The 21,435-nt window shown below is 60.2% G+C and overlaps 1 protein-coding gene across 1 annotated transcript; it reads left to right on the top strand.

The window, feature by feature from the left end:
• The first annotated feature begins 2,847 nt into the window (after positions 1-2,847).
• Positions 2,848-19,888, top strand: EPOR (erythropoietin receptor). Its single transcript, XM_039514702.1, has 8 exons — positions 2,848-3,056; positions 12,170-12,299; positions 12,562-12,740; positions 13,587-13,734; positions 14,214-14,392; positions 16,735-16,822; positions 17,191-17,278; positions 17,759-19,888. The coding sequence occupies exons 1-8, from the start codon at positions 2,951-2,953 to the stop codon at positions 18,350-18,352; spliced, it is 1,512 nt and encodes a 503-aa protein (XP_039370636.1). The 5' UTR covers positions 2,848-2,950; the 3' UTR covers positions 18,353-19,888.
• Positions 19,889-21,435: the final 1,547 nt, after the last annotated feature.

The raw sequence follows: 21,435 nt of genomic DNA, 5'->3' as shown, positions 1-21,435 counted from the left end.
CCTGGGGATAGAACCCAGGAGTCCTGACACCCCCCCCCCTTCCCTGAGCTGGGGCTAGACCCCAACCCCAAGCTGGACAAAGTCCCCAGTGGCTGATGGTTTAACCTTCTAAGGAGCCTATGAGTATGTTTGTGTGTGTGCGTAATAATACGTGTGTGATTATATGCCAGGCTGTATGTGCCTGAGTGGGGGTGTGAGCGTGTGGGTGTATGTTCATGGGTGTGCATGCAGGGATGTGCCTGTATTCGGGGTGGGGTATTGGTGCATGCAAGGAGGCACATGTCTTTGCGCATGTCTGCAGGCGTGTAGTCATGTGTGTGCAGGCATGTGTATATACCAGTGTGTGTATTTATGTATGCATGCAGCGATGTGCCTGTATTTGTGGGGGAAGTGCAGGAATGTACATATGTTTGTGCATGTGTGTATTCATGTGTGTGCAGGGATGTGCATGTGCTAGTGTGTCTGTCACTGCATTCGTGTGTGTATGTATTCACGTGTGCATGTAGGGAATGTGCCTGTATTGGGGGGGGGGGTGCATTCAGGAATGTACATGTGTTTATGCATGTGTGTATTTGTGTGTGTGCAGAGATGTGCCTGTATTCGGGGGGAGTGTGTGCCTGTAGGAATGTACATGTGTTCGTGCATGTGTGGAGTCATGTGTGTGCAGAGATGTGCCTGTATTCGGAGGGGAGGTACATGTAGGAATCTACGTGTGTGTGCATGTGTGTAGTTGTGTGTATATAGGGATGTGCCTGTATTTGGGGAGAGGTGCATGCAGGAATGTACGTGTGTGTGCATGCGTGTAGTCATGTGTGTGCAGGGATGTGCCTGTATTTGGGGGGAAGTACATGCAGGAATGTACATGTTTGTGTGTGCAGGCGTGTAGTCGTGTGTGCAGGGATGTGCCTGTATTCGGGGGGAGGTGCATGCAGGAATGTACATGTGTGTGCATGCGTGTAGTCGTGCCTGTGCAGGGATGTGCCTGTATTTGGGGGGAAGGTACATGCAGGAATGTACATGTGTGTGTGTGTGTGCATGCGTGTAGTCGTGTGTGTGCAGGGATGTGCATGGAGCAGTGTGTCCGGGGCTGCAGGCGTGTACTCCTAGCTGGATGGCGACACTGGTGCGTGGGGTGGGGGTGGGGCTGGGGGCGTTGAGTGGGACGCTCCGTTACCACCCCCACGATCGCGCCATTCAGCTGTTTCAAAGAGGCCCCGGGCTTGGTGTAAACAGCCCGGTCCAGCCCGGCGCCGCTCCGGCGCCTTATCTCTGGCCAACACGCGGTGTTTGTTCCAGCCTGTCCCTCCCCATGTTCCTGCTGGGACAGAGCTCACCTGCGTCACGGGGGCCGGGGCTTGGGGCCGGCCTGGCTTTGATTGACGGCCGGACAGTTTGTTTTTCACAGTAAAAAGTGGGGAGGGGGGTGTTAGTGAAAGCTACAAACGGCTGCTTGAGCTGGGTCCAATTCCCAGCTGTGCCCCCCAGACTCCCCGGTGACGTCACGGCCTGGCTCTGTGCCTCAGTTTCCCCATCCGTACAATGGGGATAATGAACCTCATTTTGTCTGGCTTGTGAGTTTAGCCTGGGAGTGCTTGGGGCAAGGACTGTCTCACGGGGTCTGGGCAGCGCCTGGCACAGGGGGGCCCTGATCTCGGGCGGGGTCTGGGCAGCGCCTGGCACAGGGGGGCCCTGATCTCGGGCGGGGTCTGGGCAGCGCCTGGCACAGGGGGGCCCTGATCTGGGTCGGGGTCTGCACAGCCCCTGGCACAGGGGGGCCCTGATCTCGGTCGGGGTCTGCACAGCCCCTGGCACAGGGGGGCCCTGATCTGGGTTGGCGCCTCTAGGGCTCTTGCAAGGCACAAAAGCAGCAATCCCAATGTGCTGGCATCATAACGCCCTGTTTTATCTGCTGTCCAGCCCCAACGTCCCCTGGGAGGGTTTGATTATCTTGCTGCTGCGGGGAAGGGGCCTGCCTTCCTTCCAGCCGGACGGTTGGGGAGTGCAGGCGGGGGGGGGGTATCTAACCCCCCCCTTTAACACCCTCTTTCCAGCACCCTCTGTGTCTGGGGTGCATCACCCCCCCCCCCCCCCGTTTGGCTCAGGTCCCGTGAGCTGGGCCTGAGTGTCCCTGTGTGCTGCATGGGGAGGGAGCCGGCTGCCATCTCCCGCTCGATCCCCCCGCTGCAAAGTGCAGGATCGGCCCTGCTAGAGCCCACGGGTGGGGAGTCACTGCCTCGTCTGATCAACTCCCCAGCTGTGCATCCAAAGGGCCAGTGAATCCTGTGTGATCCTGGATCCCACCGGTCACTGATCCACAGCCCCCCATTGTATCCCACCAGGCAGAATCCCCTGCATCCCATGGGGCAGTGAGCCGCTCCCCCTGGATCCCACGGGGCAGTGAGCCGCTCCCCCTGGATCTCACGGGGCAGTGATCCGCTCCCCCCTGGATGCCACAGGGCAGTGATCCGCTCCCCCTGGATCCCACGGGGCAGTGATCCGCTCCCCCCTGGATCCCACGGGGCAGTGATCCGCTCCCCCCTGGATCCCACGGGGCAGTGATCCGCTCCCCCTGGATGCCACGGGGCAGTGATCCGCTCCCCCTGGATGCCACGGGGCAGTGATCTGCTCCCCCCTGGATCCCACGGGGCAGTGATCTGCTCCCCCCTGGATCCCACGGGGCAGTGATCTGCTCCCCCTGGATCCCCTGTCCAGCCCCAATGATCCCCTCCCCAAGGCAGTGGAGGGGGCAATGGGGGAGATATGGGGGCGTCTCTACCGCTCCTGGCTCCTCTCCAACTCCCTGCCCTGCTCCTCAGCCTCCCCTAGCAGCAGCCCCAGCCCAGCCCTTATCTGTCCCCTCCCAGCCCGCCCCGAGCGCAGCCACAACCAGCAGCCAGGGAGCCCTGCCAGGCCAGACAGCTCAGCGCTCCGGTTGTCCCTTCCCCGGGCCATGGAGCCTCATCGGAGCCACATCGCTGCCCTCTGCACCGTGCTGCTCTGGGCCACCTGCACCACGCAGGAGGGAGCCGGCCCCGGCAACGACTTCAACATCCAAGGTACCAGCGTGGGCCTGGGGGGCTGGCAGTGCCCTGCGGGCTGGGGGCGGGTGAGCGGCCCGGGGGCCAGGCAGGGGCATGGGCAGGAGTGTTTCATAACAGGAAACCGATTTCCTGCCTCTGCTGGTAAAACCTGACAGCTAGTGTGTGCGGGTGTGTGTGTTCACGTGTGCGTGCATGAATGTGTGTGTGTTCACGTGTGTGCGTGAATGTGTGTGTTCACGTGTGTGTTTTCACGTGTGCGTGCATGAATGTGTGTGTGTTCACGTGTGTGCATGAATGTGTGTGTTCACGTGTGTGTTTTCACATGTGCGTGCATGAATGTGTGTGTTCACGCGTGTGTGCGCGCACGTGTGTGTTCATGTGTGCATGAATGTGTGTGTGCATGCGTGAATGTGTGTGTGTGCGCATGTGGGGGTGTGTGTGCATGCGGGGGTGTGTATTCATGTGTGCGTGCATGTGTGTGTTCACACATGTGTGCACGAATGTGTGTGTTCACATGTGTGCATGCGTGAATGTGTGTGTGTGCATGCGGGTGTGTGTATTCACGTGTGTGTGTGCGGCTGTGCGGGCACGTGCGTGAGTGGGGGGGGTGCGCTTACAGGCATTTGTGCTGAGTGCATGCTGGGTGTGTGCGTGCACATGTGTGTACCCAGCTCTAGTGAATGTGGCTGTGAAATATGCTCTGATGTCTTAGCCCAGTGTGTGGGGCTGCCCGATCGATCCCCAGACACACGTATCGCTCCAGCCCAGGGCTGCCTGGGGGGGGGGGCAAGTGGGGCAATTTCCCCAGGCCCTGGGCCCCCACGAGAATATCGTATCCTATAGGTTTGCAACTTTTTTTTATGGAAGGGGCCCCTGAAATTGCTTTGCTCCAGGCCCCCTGAATCCTCCGGGCGGCCCTGCTCCAGCCGGCTCTCCGGCCTCAGACACATCTGTCCTACCAAGAGCCTGAACTACAGCAGAGCTGACCCATTCCCGCGCCTCTCTCCCCATACACCCCCTCTATCTATCTATCTATTCCCATACACCCCATCTATCTATCTATCTATCTATCTACCCCCCCACACACCCTCTATCTATCTATCTATCTCCACACACACCCATCCCTCCATCCAGATGCCTCCATGGCCCTAACCGCCAGTGCTCTGAGCATCTCCAGAAGGATGCTGCAGTTGGGGGAAGCCCCCTAGCAGAGTTTATCGCTGACCCACTGGCCCATGTGCTGACACGTTATATAGACGCAGAGGTAATTAGCGGCAACCTCCTAGAAGTGCTGCAGAGCCAGGCTTGGCCAAATTTGATTTTTATTTTTGAGCAGTTGGACGGATAATCTCGGTGTTTATTCGTAAGGTGGTTTTTTTAGATTTGCATTGAGCTAAATCTTCACAGCTGCACAAAATTGGGGGGTTTTATTCAGCCAATGGGGGGTGTCGACGACAATTATTTAATGGCACTAGACGTTCAGATGCAAAAAGTTCAAGCTTTCTAACCGGTACAACCCAAAGGGTCAATGTCACGTATCGAAATACACAAAGGAAACAGCCTTAAATCAAGCTCCTGCCTCCTCGGGCAGTGCTCTGCCGCGCTGTACGTTTCACTGATCATCGGCGGAAACACTTGTTATCAGTTTGTGCATGTACTGTGTGAAATCAACATTTACTGATACCAATCTGCTCCTCCCAAGCCCGTGCACAGATAAGCGTGGTGGGCGGTTGCACAAGCGTGTGTGTTATGTGAAATATCTTTGGAGAAATGTACATGGTAAAAAGATGAACTGTATGGCTAAGGAGGTAGCTGTGTAGCTATATACGGACGGGGTGGGGTGCATGTCGGAAAGATGCATGATGAGAAGCTGCCGTGTACAGACAGCGAGATGTGGATCTATGTACAGATAGAGAAGTGTGTGTATAATTTGTGGGTCTATGTAAAATATGTGAGTGTCTGCCTCTTGGTGTATGTGTGTGTATGTCAAATGTGTGAGTGTGTGCAGAAATCTGTGTATCTGGTGTATATATACACACACACAAATATAGATCGACACGTGTATGATACACACACGTCTCACGGCTATTTATGTATCTCTGAAGAAGATGCGTGTCTATAGCTGCGCGTGTGTATATCTGTATATTATGTGTTTGTTTAATATCTAGCCTCTTGGAATGTTTTCCAAACCGTATTTCACATAGTATATCTAAGCCCGGACAGTCTGAAACGTCCTTATCAGGTGTCGCATACAAGGTAGTTTTGGACGGGCTTGGCCCCGAAGGAGGCGGGAGGCAGAGCAACTCAAAGATAAAAGGGGGGGGGGAGAGGGGGGACATCACGGTTGGGGGGTTTACCCCAGATCAGGAAGAGGAGGTGGAGGAGGCATTTCTAGAACGAATAACAGAGGGATCCAAAACACAAGACCTGGTAGTAAGGGGGCGTGGGGGTGGGTGGGACTTCACCTCCCCAGACATCTGTTGGGAAAGGAATTTGGCAAGATTTCCAGTACTCTGCTGGACTGTGCTGGGGCCAGCTGTTCGTTCCAGCCAGCGGAGCAGGGCCGCCCGGAGGATTCAGGGGGCCTGGGGCAAAGCAATTTCGGGGGCCCCTTCCATAAAAAAAAGTTGCAATACTATAGAATATGATATTCTCGTGGGGGCCCCTGCAGGGCCTGGGGCAAATTGCCCCACTTGCCCCCTCCCCCGGGCAGCCCTGCAGCGGAGGAAGTAACCGGGGCACAGGCAGTTTTGACTTGATTCTGATCAGTGGTTGCAAATCTGAAGTTGGAAGGCAATTTGGGTGAACATAAGAATGGCCAGACTGGGTCAGACCAAAGGTCCATCCAGCCCAGTATCCTGTCTTCCGACAGTGACCAATGCAGGTGCCACAGAGGGAGTGAACCTAACAGGCAATGATCAAGTGATCTCTCTCCTGCCGTCCATCTCCACCCTCTAACAAACAGAGGCGAGGGACACCATTCCTTACCCATCCTGGCTAGTAGCCATTAATGGGCTTAACTTCCATGAATTTATCTAGTTCTCTTTTAAATGCTGTTATAGTCCTGGCCTTCACAACCTCCTCAGGCAAGGAGTTCCACAGGTTGACTGTGCGCTGCGTGAAGAAGAAATTCCTTTTATTTGTTTTAAACCTGCTGCCTATTAATTTCATTTGGTGACCACTAGTTCTTGTATTATGGGAACAAGTAAATAACTTTTCCTTATTCACTTTCTCCACATCACTCATGATTTTACATACCTCTATCGTATCCCGCCTTAGTCTCCTCTTTTCTTTTTTGGTGGAAGTGATTGTGACGGGATAGATTCCGTGTTTCGAGGGAAAGGAAGGAACAGGACAATGGATATCCAAAAAAGCAGACGCTGACAAACTCCGAGAACTGGCAGCTGAGGTCCCATGGGAAGCAAATCTGTGGGATAAAGGAGTTGAGCTGGTGGCTTCTCAAGGAGACACTATCAAAGGCACAACTGTGAAGTAGGCCAATGCGAAGGAGAGCGCAGAAGAACAGTAAGAGGCCAACGGGGCTCCTCCCGGAGCTCGTTAGTGACCTGAAAATCAAAAAGGAATCCTACAAAGAGTGGAAACCTGGATGAGCTGCTCAGGAGGAGAACAAAAGACCAGCACAAGCCTGTAGGGACAAAATCAGACAGGCTAAGGCACAAACTGAGTCACACCTGCGAGGGTCATGTCAAGCAAGAAGAGGTTCTTTAAATCCATTAGGAGCAAGAGAAACGCAAAGGAAAGTGGAGGTCCTCTGCTTAGCAGGGAAGGAGAGCTCATAATCCAGGGCAGATTGGCAGAGGCCCTGGAGGTTTTTCACCTTCCTCTGCAGCGTGGGGCAGGGGTCACTGGCTGGAGGATTCTCTGCACCTTGAGGTCTTCCAACCACGATAAGAGGACTTCAGTAACTCAGACATAGGTCAGGGGTTTGTTCCAGGAGTGGGTGGGTGAGATTCTGGGGCTGCGTTGTGCAGGAGGTCAGACTAGATGACCATAATGGTCCCTTCTGACCTTCGGTCTATGAGTTTATGAACTGATGACATCAAGAAGGCTGAAGTGTATCGTGCCCATTTTGCTTCAGTCTTCATGAAAACGGCTAACGGTGCCCAGGTACTTAACACAGTGAATATTAACCAGGGGGAAGGACCGCAAGGGGAAGATCACGTTCAAGCATGTTCAAATAAGTTGGATGTGCTCAAGTTGGCAGGGTCTGATGAAACTCATCCTTGGTTACTTAAGGAACTCGCTGAAGCAATCTGGGAACCGTTCGCGATTATCTTCGAGAAGTCATGGAGGACGGGTGAGGCCCCAGAGGACTGGACAGGGGCAAACGTAATATCTATCTTTTAAAAGGGGAACAAAGAGGACCCAGGGAATTATAGACCAGTCAGCCTGACTTCTGTACCTGGAAAGATACCGGAACAAACGATTAAAGTTGGTAAACCCCTAGAGGATACTAGGAGAATAAGGACTAGCCAGCATGGAGTTGTGCAGAACAAATCATGGCAAACCAACCTCATTTCCTTCTTCGACAGGGTTACTGGCCCAGTGAGCTGCAGACAGGAAATATCTTGATTTCAGTAAAGCTTTTGATGCAGGCCCATGTGACAGCCTCATAAGCAACCTTAGGAAATGCAGCCTAGATGCCATTACTAGGCGGTGGGGGCACAGCTGGTTGAGAAATTGGACTCCGAGGGGAGTTTTCAATGGTTGCCTGTCGAACTGGGAGGTTTCAGAGTGGGAGCCGTGTTAGTCTGTATCTGCAAAAAGAACAGGAGGACTTGTGGCACCTTAGAGACTAACACATTTATTTGAGCATAAGCTTTCGTGGGCTAAAACCCACTTCATCCACTACGTGCATCCGATGAAGCGGGGCTGTAGCCTACGAAAACTGGGAGGGTGTCTGCTGGGGTCCCACAGGGGTCAGTCCTGGGTCGTGTACCGTTCAGTATTTGTGTTAGTGACTTGGATAACGGAGTGGAGTGTGTGCCGATACGTCTGTGGCTGACACCAAGCCGGGAGGGGTTGCAAGCACTTTGGAGGGCCGGATTCGAAGTCAAAACCGCCCGGACAAATTGGCCTGAAATCAAGAAGAGGAAATTCAGTACAAGTGCAAAGTGCTTCACTCAGGAAGGAAAAATCAAACGTCTAGTGTCAGGAAGAGGAGCCGGGGGTTAGAGTGAGTCACCCAGCGAACGAGCCAGCAACGCGATGCAGTTGTGAAACCAGCCAATATTCGGGGGTGTATTAGCAGGAGCCACGGGTGGTGATGGTCCCGTTCTGCGCGGCACTGACGAGGCTCCAGCCGGAGTCTCCTGGGCGCTGCGCTTTAAGAAAGATGTGGACAAACCCGAGAGAGGCCAGAGGAGAGCCACAAAAATGATCAAAGGTTTTGAAAACCGGCCCTGGGAGAGAAGATTAAAATCTGGGCATGTTTAGTCCTGAGAAAAGAGGACTGAGGGGGGAGCTGAGAACAGCCTTCAAATGGCTTAAGGGCTGTTCCAGGGAGGATGGGGATCAGTTGTTCTCCACGGCCCCGAGGGGAGGGCAGGAAGCAAAGGGCTTCGTCTGCAGCGAGGGAGACGCAGGGTAGATATTAGGGGAAAACTTTCTAACGAACTCTGAGGGGAGCTGAGCTCCGGACCAGGCCTCCAAGGGCGGCTGTGGGATCCCTGACAGGACACAGTGGGACAAGCCCCTGGCAGCGATAGCCAAGGTTCATTTGCTCCCACCTCAGCGCAGGGGGCCTGGGTCTGATGAGCTCGCGAGGTCCCTTCCAGCCCCACATTTCTCTGTTTCACTGAGATTTTCTTTCTCTGCCGTACAGACATTTTGGTAAAACCACGTCTCCTCTTGATATGTGAGATGCTGCTTGCGCCTCTGTAGTCACGGGGAAGTTGAATTTTGCTCCTAAAACAGGGTTATAGAGAATGTATCATTTTCTATAATCTACTCTAATCTATCTATCCCCATCCACCTCCTCTATCTATCTATCCCCATCCACCCCATCTATCTATCTATCTATCCCCACACACCCCCTCTATCTATCTATCTATCCCCAGCCACCCCAACTATCTATCTATCTATCTATCTATCCCCATCCACCCCCTCTATCTATCTATCCCCATCCACCCGCTCTATCTATCCCCATCCACCCCCTCTATCTGTCTATCCCCATCCACCCCCTCTATCTATCGATCTATCTATCCCCATCCACCCCCTCTATCTATCTATCCCCACACACCCCCTCTATCTATCGATCTATCTATCCCCATCCATCCCCTCTATCTATCTATCCCCATCCACCCCCTCTATCTATCTATCTATCTATCTATCTATCCCCATCCACCCCCTCTATCTATCTATCTATCTATCTATCCCCACACACCTCCTCTATCTATCAATCTATCTATCCCCATCCCTCCCCTCGATCTATCTATCCCCATCCACCCCTCTATCTGTCTATCCCCACACACCCCCTCGATCTATCGATCTATCTATCCCCATCCACCCCCTCTATCTATCCCCACACACCCCATCTATCTATCTATCCCCACACACCTCCTCTATCTATCTATCTATCCCCATCCACCCCCTCTATCTGTCTATCCCCACACACCCCCTCTATCTATCTATCGATCTATCTATCCCCATCCACCCCCTCTATCTATCTATCTATCCCCATCCACCCCCTCTATCTGTCTATCCCCATCCACCCCCTCTATCTATCTATCTATCCCCATCCACCCCCAGGGCCGCCCAGAGGATTCCGGGGGCCCGGGGTCTTCGGCGGTGGGGGGCCCTTCCGTTCCTGGACCCTCCGCGAAGTGCCCGAAGACCCGCGGCGGGCCTCCCCCCCCCGCCGCCGAATTACTGCCAACGCGGGACCCGCCGCCGACGCGCAGCCCGGTCTTCGGCGGTAATTCAGCGGAGGGGGGCCCCGCCGCGGGTCTTCGGGGCACTTCGGCGACGGGTCCCGGAACGGAAGGGCCCCCCGCTGCCGAATTACCGCCGAAGACCGGCCTGAACTTCGGTGGCCGGTCCCGCTCCGTCTTTGGCGGTAATTCGCCAGCAGGGGGGTCCTTCCGCTCCGGGGCAGAAGGACCCCCCCCGCCGGCGAAGACCGGGAGCGGCAGAAGCTCCTGCGCCCTGCCCCGCACAAGAGTTTGCCGGGCACCCCGGAGCGAGTGAGGGACCCCACTCCAGGGGCCCTGAAAAACTCTGGTGGGGGCCCCCGTGGGGCTCGGGGCCTGGGAGAAATTGCCCCTCTTGCCCCCCCCTCTGGGCGGCCCTGTCCACCCCCTCTATCTATCTATCCCCATCCATCCCCTCTATCTATCTATCTATCCCCACACACACCCTCTATCTATCTATCCCCATCCACCCCCTCTATCTATCTATCCCCATCCACCCCCCTCTATCTATCTATCTATCCCCACACACACCCTCTATCTATCTATCTATCTATCTATCTATCTAACCCCATCCACCCCCTCTATCTATCTATCTATCTATCTATCTAACCCCATCCACCCCCTCTATCTATCTATCTATCTGTCTATCTATCTAACCCCATCCACCCCCTCTATCTATCTATCTATCTATCTATCCCCATGCATCATCTATCTATCTATCTATCTATCTATCTATCCCCATGCATCCCATCTATCTATCTATCTATCTATCTATCTATCCCCATCCACACCCTCTATCTATCTATCTATCCCCACACACCCCCTCTATCTATCTATCCCCACACACCCCCTCTATCTATCTATCCCCATCCACCCCCTCTATCTATCTATCTATCCCCACACACCCCCACTATCTATCTATCCCCACACACCCCCTCTATCTGTCTATCCCCATCCACCCCCTCTATCTATCTATCTATCCCCACACACACCCTCTATCTATCTATCTATCCCCATCCACCCCATCCATCTATCTATCTATCTATCTAATCTACTTTCCTAAACTATATGAAGGAGGGAACATAGCCTATATGGTAATAATATCGAATAGTTAATTAAAGATCATTTCTTGACTCCCCGCGTGACGCAGGCTGGGAGTTATTAACAGAAAGTAGCTTCACACAAAATGACAGAGACTAAGGAGAATTCAGTGTCTGCACGTGGCTGAATCCCCGTGAAATGCCTGGAACAGGCACTGGTCTAATAAACGAAGCATGAAATAATAATATGTATTATCTGGATTATGGTAGAGCCCAAAGGCCCAGCTGTGCCGGGCACTGCACGGACACGGTATAACAGTGTAGTGAGGAGCTGTGTTGTTATTTTCTACACACAATCACACACATGTCCTACCCCCCCATACACAGACATACACACATAGATACACACCTGTTCCTACACACACATCCACACACCCACTGCCATATATCTATATATACACACACCTATTCCTACACACACACATCCACACCCATATATCTATACACACACACATCTGCAGACACAGAGCTACCCATGCACACAGATACACACACACACACATACACACACATGTGCAGACGCAGAGCTACCCATGCACACAGATACACACACACTCCCTATTGAATAGCCCTTCATCGGTCAGTAGACACTCGTGCACACAGGGATGCTTTCACACACAGCCGGGTCACCACATTAACTCTCCTGCCCGGAGCCAGTGGAGAGCCCTGTGCTGTCCATGGGCTGTCCGCCTGCTGTGGGGCAGACCCAGGGAGCTGAGATCTGCCCCCAGGAGCCCCTCGGGCAGGGCCGGCTGGCTCCAGAGGACACCCCTCACTCACAGCGGCAGCTGGGGCCTGTTGCCTGCTGGGGGTTGGGGTTGTTCTTGTGCCTGGCTGCGAAGGTCTCTTTTGGAGTCACCTCCCTGGGCGGGTCAGGGCAAGGGGCTGTTAATCCTTGGAACCCCCTGCAGCAGGATGTTCCTGGGGCGCAGGGTTTGCTGCAGGGTAGCGGCGTTCTTCGCTGGCCGGGCTTTGGGGGCGCAGGACTGTAGGATGGGGGAGATCGCGCGATGACGCAGCCGGGTGGGGCTGTTGGTCCGTGTGGACGGGGGGAGGGGAGAGGTGGCTGCTAACTGGGCCCTCCCTGTGTCCCCAGCTGCCCTGCTCCTGGGTGAGGAGCCCAAGGACCCCAAATGTTTCACGCGCTGCCTGGAGGATCTGACCTGCTTCTGGGAGAGCAGCAGCCCCCCGAGTGCCACCGAATACGGCTTCTTCTACGTCGTGGAGTGAGTCCCCCTCCCCCACCGGGGGCCCCTCTGCGGGGAGCTGAGGGGGGGAGGGGGCAGGTCCTGGAATGCCTCTGTGCCCCCAAGTCTCACCCCACAGCCTGCCCCCTTGCCCCCTCCCTCTGCACCCTCAGGCTGGGCCCCCCACATGTCGGCCCCACCAAACATGCCCCCTATGCTGATACCCCCACCCCAGGCCTCCCCTCTCCCCAGGCTCTGCTGCTCCTGATCCCCCACCCCCCTCTCTCCTCGACTCCAACAGGGGGGACGCCCCACAGCGCTGCAACGTGAGCGTGGCCCGGACGCCCTGGAACAGCACCCGCTTCATCTGCGTCTTCCCCCCCCAGGACACCCCGTCCTTCACCTCCCTGCACGTCCGGGCCTTCGCCGGCAACAGCAGCAACGTCATCCACGCCCGCACCATCATGATCAACCAAGTGGGTAGGTGTGAGAGCCGGGAGGGGAAAGGCTCCATGTCCCCTGAGCCAGCCGGTCCTCCGGCCCCGGGCCAGAGCGGAGCCGGTGCCCCCCAGAGGGGAAAGGCCCCGGGCCCCATTCCCCACCCCTGAGCCAGCCGGTCCTCCGGGCCCGGGCCAGAGCGGAGCCGGCGCCCCCCAGAGGGGAAAGGCCCCGGGCCCCATTCCCCACCCCTGAGCCAGCCGGTCCTCCGGGCCCGGGCCAGAGCGGAGCCAGTCCCTGCCGTGGGGCCAGACAGGAGCCAGTGCCTAGAAGGAAAAGACCCCGGGCCTCACTCCCCCCCGCCCCGAGTCCTGCCCCGGGCCACATGGGAGCCGGCGCCCCCTAGAGGGGAAAGGCCCCGGGCCCCACTCCTCACCCCTGAGCCAGCCGGTCCTCCGGGCCCGGGCCAGAGCGGAGCCGGCGCCCCCCAGAGGGGAAAGGCCCTGGGCCCCACTCCCCACCCCTGAGCCAGCCAGTCCTCCGGGCCCGGGCCAGGGTGGAGCCGGCGCCCCCCAGAGGGGAAAGGCCCTGGGCCCCATTCCCCACCCCTGAGCCAGCCGGTCCTCTTGCCCCACGCTGGATTGGAGCCAGTGCCCCCCAGAGGGGAAAGGCCCCGGGCCCCATTCCCTGCCGTGGGGCCAGACAGGAGCCAGTGCCTAGAAGGAAAAGACCCCGGGCCTCACTCCCCCGCCCGCCCCGAGTCCTGCCCCGGGTCACATGGGAGCCGGCGCCCCCTAGAGGGGAAAGGCCTCGAGCCCCATTCCCAGCCCCGCCCCGCCCCAGCCAGCCCCCAGGCCCCTGAACCCCCAGCTCACGTCTTCCCCGCAGTTCTCCTGGACCCACCATCCAACCTGACGGCGCGCGCGCCCGAGAGCCCGGCAGCTGGCGGTGAGCTGGCAGCCGCCCGGCCTGCGCTACCTGGAGAGCAGCCTGCGCTACGAGGTGGCCTTCGCCCGAGGGCGCCGAGCGCCAGACGGTGAGTGCCCCCTACCCCCGCCCCGCCCGGGCTCCCGCCCAGCGCCCCTCACCCTCCTCCCGCCTGCCCCGCCCGGGCACCCCCTGCCCAGCGCCCCTCACCTGCCCCCGCCCCGCCCGGGCACCCTCCACCCGCCCAGCGCCCCTCACCCTGCCCCCCGCCCTGCCCGGGCACCCCCGCCCAGCGCCCCTCACCTCCTCCCGCCTGCCCCGCCCAGCGCCCCTCACCCTGCCCCCGCCCTGCCCGGGCACCCCCGCCCAGCGCCTCACCTCCCTCCCGCCTGCCGCCCAGCGCCCCTCACCCTGCCCCCGCCCTGCCCGGGCACCCCCGCCCAGCGCCCCTCACCTCCCCTCCGCCTGCCCCGCCCAGCGCCCCTCACCCTGCCCCCGCCCGCCTGCTCCCCCGCCCAGCGCCCCTCACCTGCCCCGCCCCGCCTGCTCCCCGCCCAGCGCCCCTCACCCTGCCCCCGCCCCGCCCAGCGCCCTCACCCTCCCACCCCTGCAGGTCGACATCCCCGACGGCCGCACCGAGTGCCTCATCCTCAACCTGCGGGGCCGGACCCGCTACACCCTGGCCGTGCGCGTCCGGCCCGACGGCGTCAGCTACAGCGGCTACTGGAGCGCCTGGTCGGCGCCGGTCACCGTGGTGACGCCCCACGGTGAGCCCCCGCCGGGCCCCTCCCGTGCTGGGTGGGGATAGCGGGGATGGGGGAGGGGCCGTGGGCTGGCAGGGGATAGTGGGGAGGGGCCTTGGGCTGGCAGGGGAAAGTGGTGGGGTGGGGATGGAGGGGCCGTGGGCTGGCAGGGGATAGTGGGGATGGGGGTAGAGGGGTCATTGGGTGGTGGGGATAGCAGGGGATGGGGATGGAGGGGCCATGGGCAGGCAGGGGATAGAGGTGGGAGGGGCCATGGGCTGGCGGGGATAGTGGGGATGGGGGTAGAGGGGTCATTGGGTGGCGGGGATAGCGGGGATGGGGATGGGGGCCGTGGGCAGGCAGGGGATAGAGGTGGGAGGGGCCATGAGCTGGCGGGGATAGCGGGGAGGGGCCATGGGCTGGCAGGGGATAGTGGGGGTAGAGGGGTCATTGGGTGGCGGGGATAGCGGGGATGGGGATGGAGGCCGTGAGCAGGCAGGGGATAGTGGGGAGGGGCCATGGCCTGGCAGGGAATAGTGGGGAGGGGCCATGGGCTGGCGGGGGATAGCGGGGTGCGGTGGGGATGGAGGGCCGTGGGCTGGCAGGGGATAGTGGGAGGAGGGGCCATGGGCTGGCGGGGATAGCGGGGTGCGGTGGGGATGGAGGGGCCGTGGGCTGGCAGGGGATAGTGAGGGGATGGGGATGGGCAGGCAGGGGATAGTGTGGGGATGGGGATGGAGGGGCCGTGGGCAGGCAGGGGATAGCAGGGGAATGGGGATTGGCAGGCAGGGGATAGTGGGGGAGGGGCCGTGGGCTGGCAGGGGATAGTGAGGGGTTGGGGATGGGCAGGCAGGGGATAGTGGGGGAGGGGCCATGGGCTGGCAGGGGAAAGTGGTGGGGTGGGGATGGAGGGGCCGTGGGCTGGCAGGGGATAGTGGGGATGGGGGTAGAGGGGCTGGGTGGTGGGGATAGCGGAGTGCGGTGGGGATGGAGGGGCTGTGGGCTGGCAGGGGATGCTGGGGAGGGGCCGTGGAATGGCAGGGGATAGTGGGGATGGGGTAGAGGGGTCATTGGGTGGCGGGGATAGCGGAGGGATGGGGATGGAGGGGCCGTGGGCAGGCAGGGGATAGAGGTGGGAGGGGCCATGGGCTGGCGGGGATAGTGGGGATGGGGGTAGAGGTCATTGGGTGGCGGGGATAGCGGGGATGGGGATGGGGGCCGTGGGTAGGCAGGGGATAGAGGTGGGAGGGCCATGGGCTGGCGGGGATAGCGGGGAGGGCCATGGGCTGGCAGGGGATAGTGGGGGTAGAGGGGTCATTGGGTGGCGGGGATAGCGGGGATGGGGATGGAGGGCCGTGAGCAGGCAGGGGATAGTGGGGAGGGCCATGGCCTGGCAGGGAATAGTGGGGAGGGGCCATGGGCTGGCGGGGATAGCGGGGTGGGGATGGAGGGGCCGTGGGCTGGCAGGGGATAGTGGGGAGGGGCCATGGGCTGGCGGGGATAGCGGGGTGCGGTGGGGATGGAGGGGCCGTGGGCTGGCAGGGGATAGTGAGGGGATGGGGATGGGCAGGCAGGGGATAGTGTGGGGATGGGGATGGAGGGGCCGTGGGCAGGCAGGGGATAGCAGGGGAATGGGGATTGGCAGGCAGGGGATAGTGGGGAGGGGCCGTGGGCTGGCAGGGGATAGTGAGGGGTTGGGGATGGGCAGGCAGGGGATAGTGGTGGGAGGGGCCATGGGCTGGCGGGGATAGTGGGGAGGGGCCATGGGCTGGCAGGGGATAGTGGGGTAGAGGGGTCATTGGGTGGCAGTGGATAGTGGGGAAGGGCCATGGGCTGGCGGGGATTGTGGTGGGAGGGGCCATGGGCGGGCGGGGGATAGCGGGGTGCGGTGGGGATGGAGGGGCCATGGGCAGGCAGGGGATAGTGGTGGGAGGGGCCATGGGCTGGCGGGGATAGCGGGGAGGGGCCATGGGCTGGCAGGGGATAGTGGGGGTAGAGGGGTCATTGGGTGGCAGTGGATAGTGGGGGAAGGGGCCATGGGCTGGCGGGGGATAGTGGTGGGAGGGCCATGGGCTGGCGGGGATAGCGGGTGCGGTGGGGATGGAGGGGCCATGGGCAGGCAGGGGATAGTGGTGGGAGGGCCACGGGCTGGCGGGGATAGCGGGGGCATGGGCAGGCAGGGGATAGTGGGGAGGGGCCAGGGGCAGGCAGGGGATAGTGGGGGGGTGGGGATGGAGGAGCCGTGGGCTGATCTGGGGGGGGCTGATCCTGGGCCCTTCGCTGTGATCCCACTGGAGGCAGCTGGCGCCATCCCTGGGGTCACTCGTGCCCGCAGCCTGGGCTGACCCTGCCTCCCCACCTTGCAGATCTGGACCCCCTGATCCTGTCGCTGTCGCTCATCCTGGTGCTCATCGTGGTGCTCCTGGCCCTCTTTGCCCTTCTCACCCACCGCAGGTACCGCCTGCTGCGCCCCTGCCCACGGGACAGCCCATCCCCCGCCCCCTGGGCCCCTCTGGGCTAAGGCTTCAAGGCACTGGTGGGGGGAGCACGCGCCTGCCACACTGGGGGAGTCCCCAGGCCTGCATGGCCTTGTGTGTGGGAGCATGCACATGCGTGTTGTCACGTGTGTGCAGACGCTTGGCGGTTGTGTGAGGGGATGCGCGAGGCGTGTGGGTGGTGCTGGGGGCCGCATCTCCCGAGCCCCCTGCAGCCAATGGCCCCCGAGCGTTTGCAGGGTGGGTGCACGCACATTTCCATGGGGGGGGGGGGGGAGGTTCACGCCAGACTTGTCTCCTGTTCACCACTGCCCCCCTCCCCCCCAGGTTTTTGAAGAAGAAGCTGTGGCCGGTGATTCCCAGCCCGGAGCACAAATTCGAGGGGCTTTTCACCCTCTACAAGGGAAACTTCCAGGTACCAGATCCTGCCCTGGCCGGGGGCCCCAGGGGCGCTGCAGGGGGCTGCAGCCCATTGCCGCATGGAGGGGTCTGGCCACCAGGGCCTGCTGGGGGTCACCACCCTGCCCCGAGGGCATCTGTGCTGGGGAGATGGGGTGTGTGTGTGTCTGATGCAGGGGAACACACTGGGCTGGGGGACCAGGGCGATTGTCCAGGGGAGAGATGCTTAGAGATGGGGGAGCCGCCAGGGAAGGGCCAAGATGGGGAGTGAGCCCGGGGCTGGTTTCCATGCTGCCAAACGCTAGGCATTGTTGTTGTAGGCCCTACATAAACCCTTGGTTTAAAACAAAGGGGCTGGCAGGAGCTGGTGGGGGACAGGCAGAACCTGAGAGTCCAGGGGTGCAGAGAGGGGGCTCAGACCCCCAGGCTTGGCTCAGTCGGTGCCCCCCACCCCTCCCCAGCCTCTCTGGTGATCCAGGCCCTGTTGCCTTCGCAGCTCTGGCTGGGACACAGGAACGCCTACCTGTGGTGGAGCGCGAACCCTGGCTACTTGGAGGAGCCGCCCACCACGCTGGAGGTGCTGTCTGAGGGCCGCGAATCCAAGGCGGAGGGGCCGGTGCCCCCTCTGCCCCCCAAAGCCCCGGGCTTGGTCCCGCCCACCCGCCCTGAGCCGCCCGTGGAGCCCCAGGATGACTACCTGGTGCTGGATGAACAGCTGATGCCATGCAGCCTGGGTGAGGCCTCTCTGCTCCTGCCAGATGCCCAAAGCAGTGCGGGCTCTGAAAGCCCCCCTGCCACGGGGCAGGAGCTGGGCCCCCCGGGGGCTACACCGGAGCCTGTCCCGGAGGAGCGGGTCTCGTCCTCCTCCAGCTTCGAGTACACCGTCTTCGACCCCAGTTCGGAGCTGCTGGCACCCTGTGGGCACCAGCGCCCACTCAAATACAGCTACCTGCTGGTGTCCGACTCAGGGATCTCTGCTGACTACAGCCCCCTGGGCACCAGCACCCACCAGCCCAACCTCTACACCAACCTGTGCCAGGATGGGTGCCAGGCCCAGCCCTTCCCAGCCAGCTACGTGGTGTGCTCATAGTGCCGGCGGATGGGCAGGGGACTTCGGGCCTGGAGAACAGAGGTGGAACCCCATGTCCGCTGGACGTGACGGAAACTCCTTCCTGGCAGGACGTAGCGGGGACCCCGTCCCGGCAGGACGTAGCGGGGACCCCAACCAAACAGGCTGTTGAGGGAACCTGGGATGATATAAAGGAGACCCCCGTCCCAGCAGGACGCAGCGGGGACTTCATCCCGGCAGGACGTAGCGGGGACCCCAACCAAACAGGATGTTGAGGGGACCTGGGATGATATAAAGGAGACCCCCGTCCCAGCAGGACGTTGAAGGGACCCCATCCTGGCATGATGTAAAGGACACCCCGTCCCAGCAGGACGCAGAGGGGCCCCGTGGCTGGAGGATGTTGAGGGGACCCCGTCCTGGCATGATGTAAAGGACACCCCATCTCAGCAGAACATAGCAGGGACCCTGTCCCAGCAGGGTGTTGAGGGGACCCGGGATGATATAAAGGAGACCCCCATCCCAGCAGGACGCAGAGGTGCCCCATCCCAGCAGGACGTTGAGGGGACCCCGTCCTGGCATGACGTTGAGGGGACCCCGTCTCAGCAGGACGCAGAGGGGCCCCGTGCCTGGAGGATGGACATATGACCCCAGCGCCAGCTCCCTCTTGCCTGGGCCTTGCAAGGCTGGGGGGGAAGCCAATGGAGGTGGATTCCACATGACCCCAGCTCAGGCTCAGACTGGGCTCTTGCGGGGACAGAAACTCCCACCTGGCCGGATGGGCCATGGGCAACGCGGCCGGTGCCGGCTGTCACATCCGCGGAGCAGGTGGTCAGGGACCAACCTGCCAGCAGGGGGCGCGACCACCAATCCCCCGCCCAGAGCTGCCTTGGATTCGAAACACGAGCTGGGTGGAAGCTGCAGCCCCCTGTGCCACCAAGGGGAGCCCACCCACTCTGCCCCCCCCGCCCAAGCCTGGCTGAGCTGCAAGGGATGCTGGGAGTCCTGCAATCCTGCTTCTTGCCCCTTTTCTTTTTGTACTTATGTGTACGGGGCAGGGGGAGGGGAGCTCAAAAAGCCCCGTTACCCCTGTAAATCTGTTACTGCTGTGACCAATTTATTAGTCAGGCAGCAAGGGCCAGAGGTGGGAGTGGGTGGGCCGGGTCTCAGGGCTCTTGGGTTCTAGCCCCAGCTGTGGGAGAAGAGTCTGGCCTAGTGGTTAGAGTTAGGGGAGCTGGGAGTCAGGACTGCTGGGTTCTATCCCAGCTGTGCCACCGACTTGCTTTGTGACCCTGGACATTTCCCCCCCCCTTCTGCGCCTCAGTTTCCCCACTTGTAAAACAGGGCTGACAATACTGACCGACCTGGGCTGTCATTTGGATTTTCCCTTTAAGTATTTAACTCCATGGGGTTGTCCCTGCCCTGGGGCGCTCTCGGATGGACTGAGTCGCCCTGGCACCACCAGCAACCCATCTGGCAGCACTGAAACGCCTGGGGGTCGAGGGCTGTCTCCTACCTGCCCGGCAGCGGTGGGCCCCGGCTTAGGCCAGGGGCTTGTTAAAGGAGAGTGGGGGGGGGAGAGCTGGCAGGGAGGGCCAGTGGGGGTTGAAAATCCCCCAGAACTAGGGGACTGCCCCGCAGTGCCTTGGCAGGGGTGGGGCCCGGCTAGGAGCCTCCAGCGGCTGGATGCGTGATCTAAACGGGCTGGTTTTCCCCACTCCACGTCTGCCTAGTCTCAGCTGGGGAAGGCTCCACGCATCCGGACGCCCCGTTACACCAGCTGTCGGAAACCGACCAAGCTCCGGCTTCAAACCAGTTAGGTCTCTTCCCCCCTCACGGCTCCTCCAGGGGGCTGCTGCCTTCTCTGCTGGGGAGAAACCTCCTTCCCCATCCACCATGTCTGTCCCTGGCCAGCCTTATTCTTTAGTGTCCCGACCGCTCCCCCCTCCCTGGGATCCCACCCGTAGCTTTATAGACCAGCCAGAGCCCCTCACAGACGCGTTTTGGGCTCTGCGTTTTGCTGCGCCGGGGGAGAGACTGGAACCTCTGTAGGGCAGGGACTGGCTTTGTGACCTGAGTTTGTACAGGGCCTGGCACAATGGGATCCCGGATCATACAGCGAAATCACGTTTTCCGCTCCTCGTAGCAGGGCCTGAGGAGCCCTGCGCGACACTGGATAAAGCCAGCGTGCATGGCTGCCTGTCCCACGTGCCGGGGTCTCGCACGTGCACAGCACTAGTGCAAGGAAACATGGCAATGGGGCCCTGGACACTGCTGGCTCTCCCATGGCCCTGGGCGTCAGTGACTCCCCTGGCTCTCAGCCCGGGCGTTGACGGTGCCAGGGGCGGAATTGGGGGAGTAGCTCCGCTTGGGTCCAGCCCCCCCACCAGTGTGAGAACATGTCCCCACCTGATAGCGATTATCTCCACAGCAACCAGCCCCCCGGGGGTTATCAGCAGCGGCTCAGCTTGGGACAGGCTGCGGCTGGGACTGGCGCGGCTCCAACATCGGCAGGGTGAGCCACTTGGGAAGGGGGGGGGCAGGAGCTGATGGCTGCAGCCGAGGCAGCAGGGAGCTGCTGGGCCTGATTCGTGGGCCTCCTTGTGCCCGCGCCCCCAGCCCTGTGCCAGATCAGCTCCATGGCACTAAGCCAGCTGTGAGGGACACTCATGGCTGTGGGAGGGGAGTGGGGTCTAGTGGGTTAGAACGGGGGAGGGAGGGTCTGGGAGCCAGGACTCCTGGGTTCTACTCCCAGATCTGGGAGGGGCTGGAGTCAGATTCTATTACTGGCTCTAGATGGGGAGTGAGGTCTAATGGGGAAAGTGACTTTCTCGAGGTCAGATAGCAGGTACTGAGTGGCAGAGCCAGGAACAGAAGCCCAATCTCCTCTGCTCCGAGCCCTCATCCTACACCCTGGAACAGATAGACTCCCCCTCAGAGCTGGGCGCAGCTAACCGGTCAGGTCACCCCACCTCCCCAGAGAGCTGAAACCGTGGAAAATAAATTAGATTCAGGGGTAGAGAGTGCGTATTGCTCTGTGTCCGTGCAGCACCTGGCGCGATCTCGGCTGTTCCTTCGGCGGTACTGGAATAAATAGATTTGAACTG

Source organism: Mauremys reevesii, linkage group 25, assembly GCF_016161935.1.
Source record: "Mauremys reevesii isolate NIE-2019 linkage group 25, ASM1616193v1, whole genome shotgun sequence".
NCBI classification, from domain to species: domain Eukaryota; kingdom Metazoa; phylum Chordata; order Testudines; family Geoemydidae; genus Mauremys; species Mauremys reevesii.
This window is presented reverse-complemented; position numbering and strand designations above follow the sequence as displayed.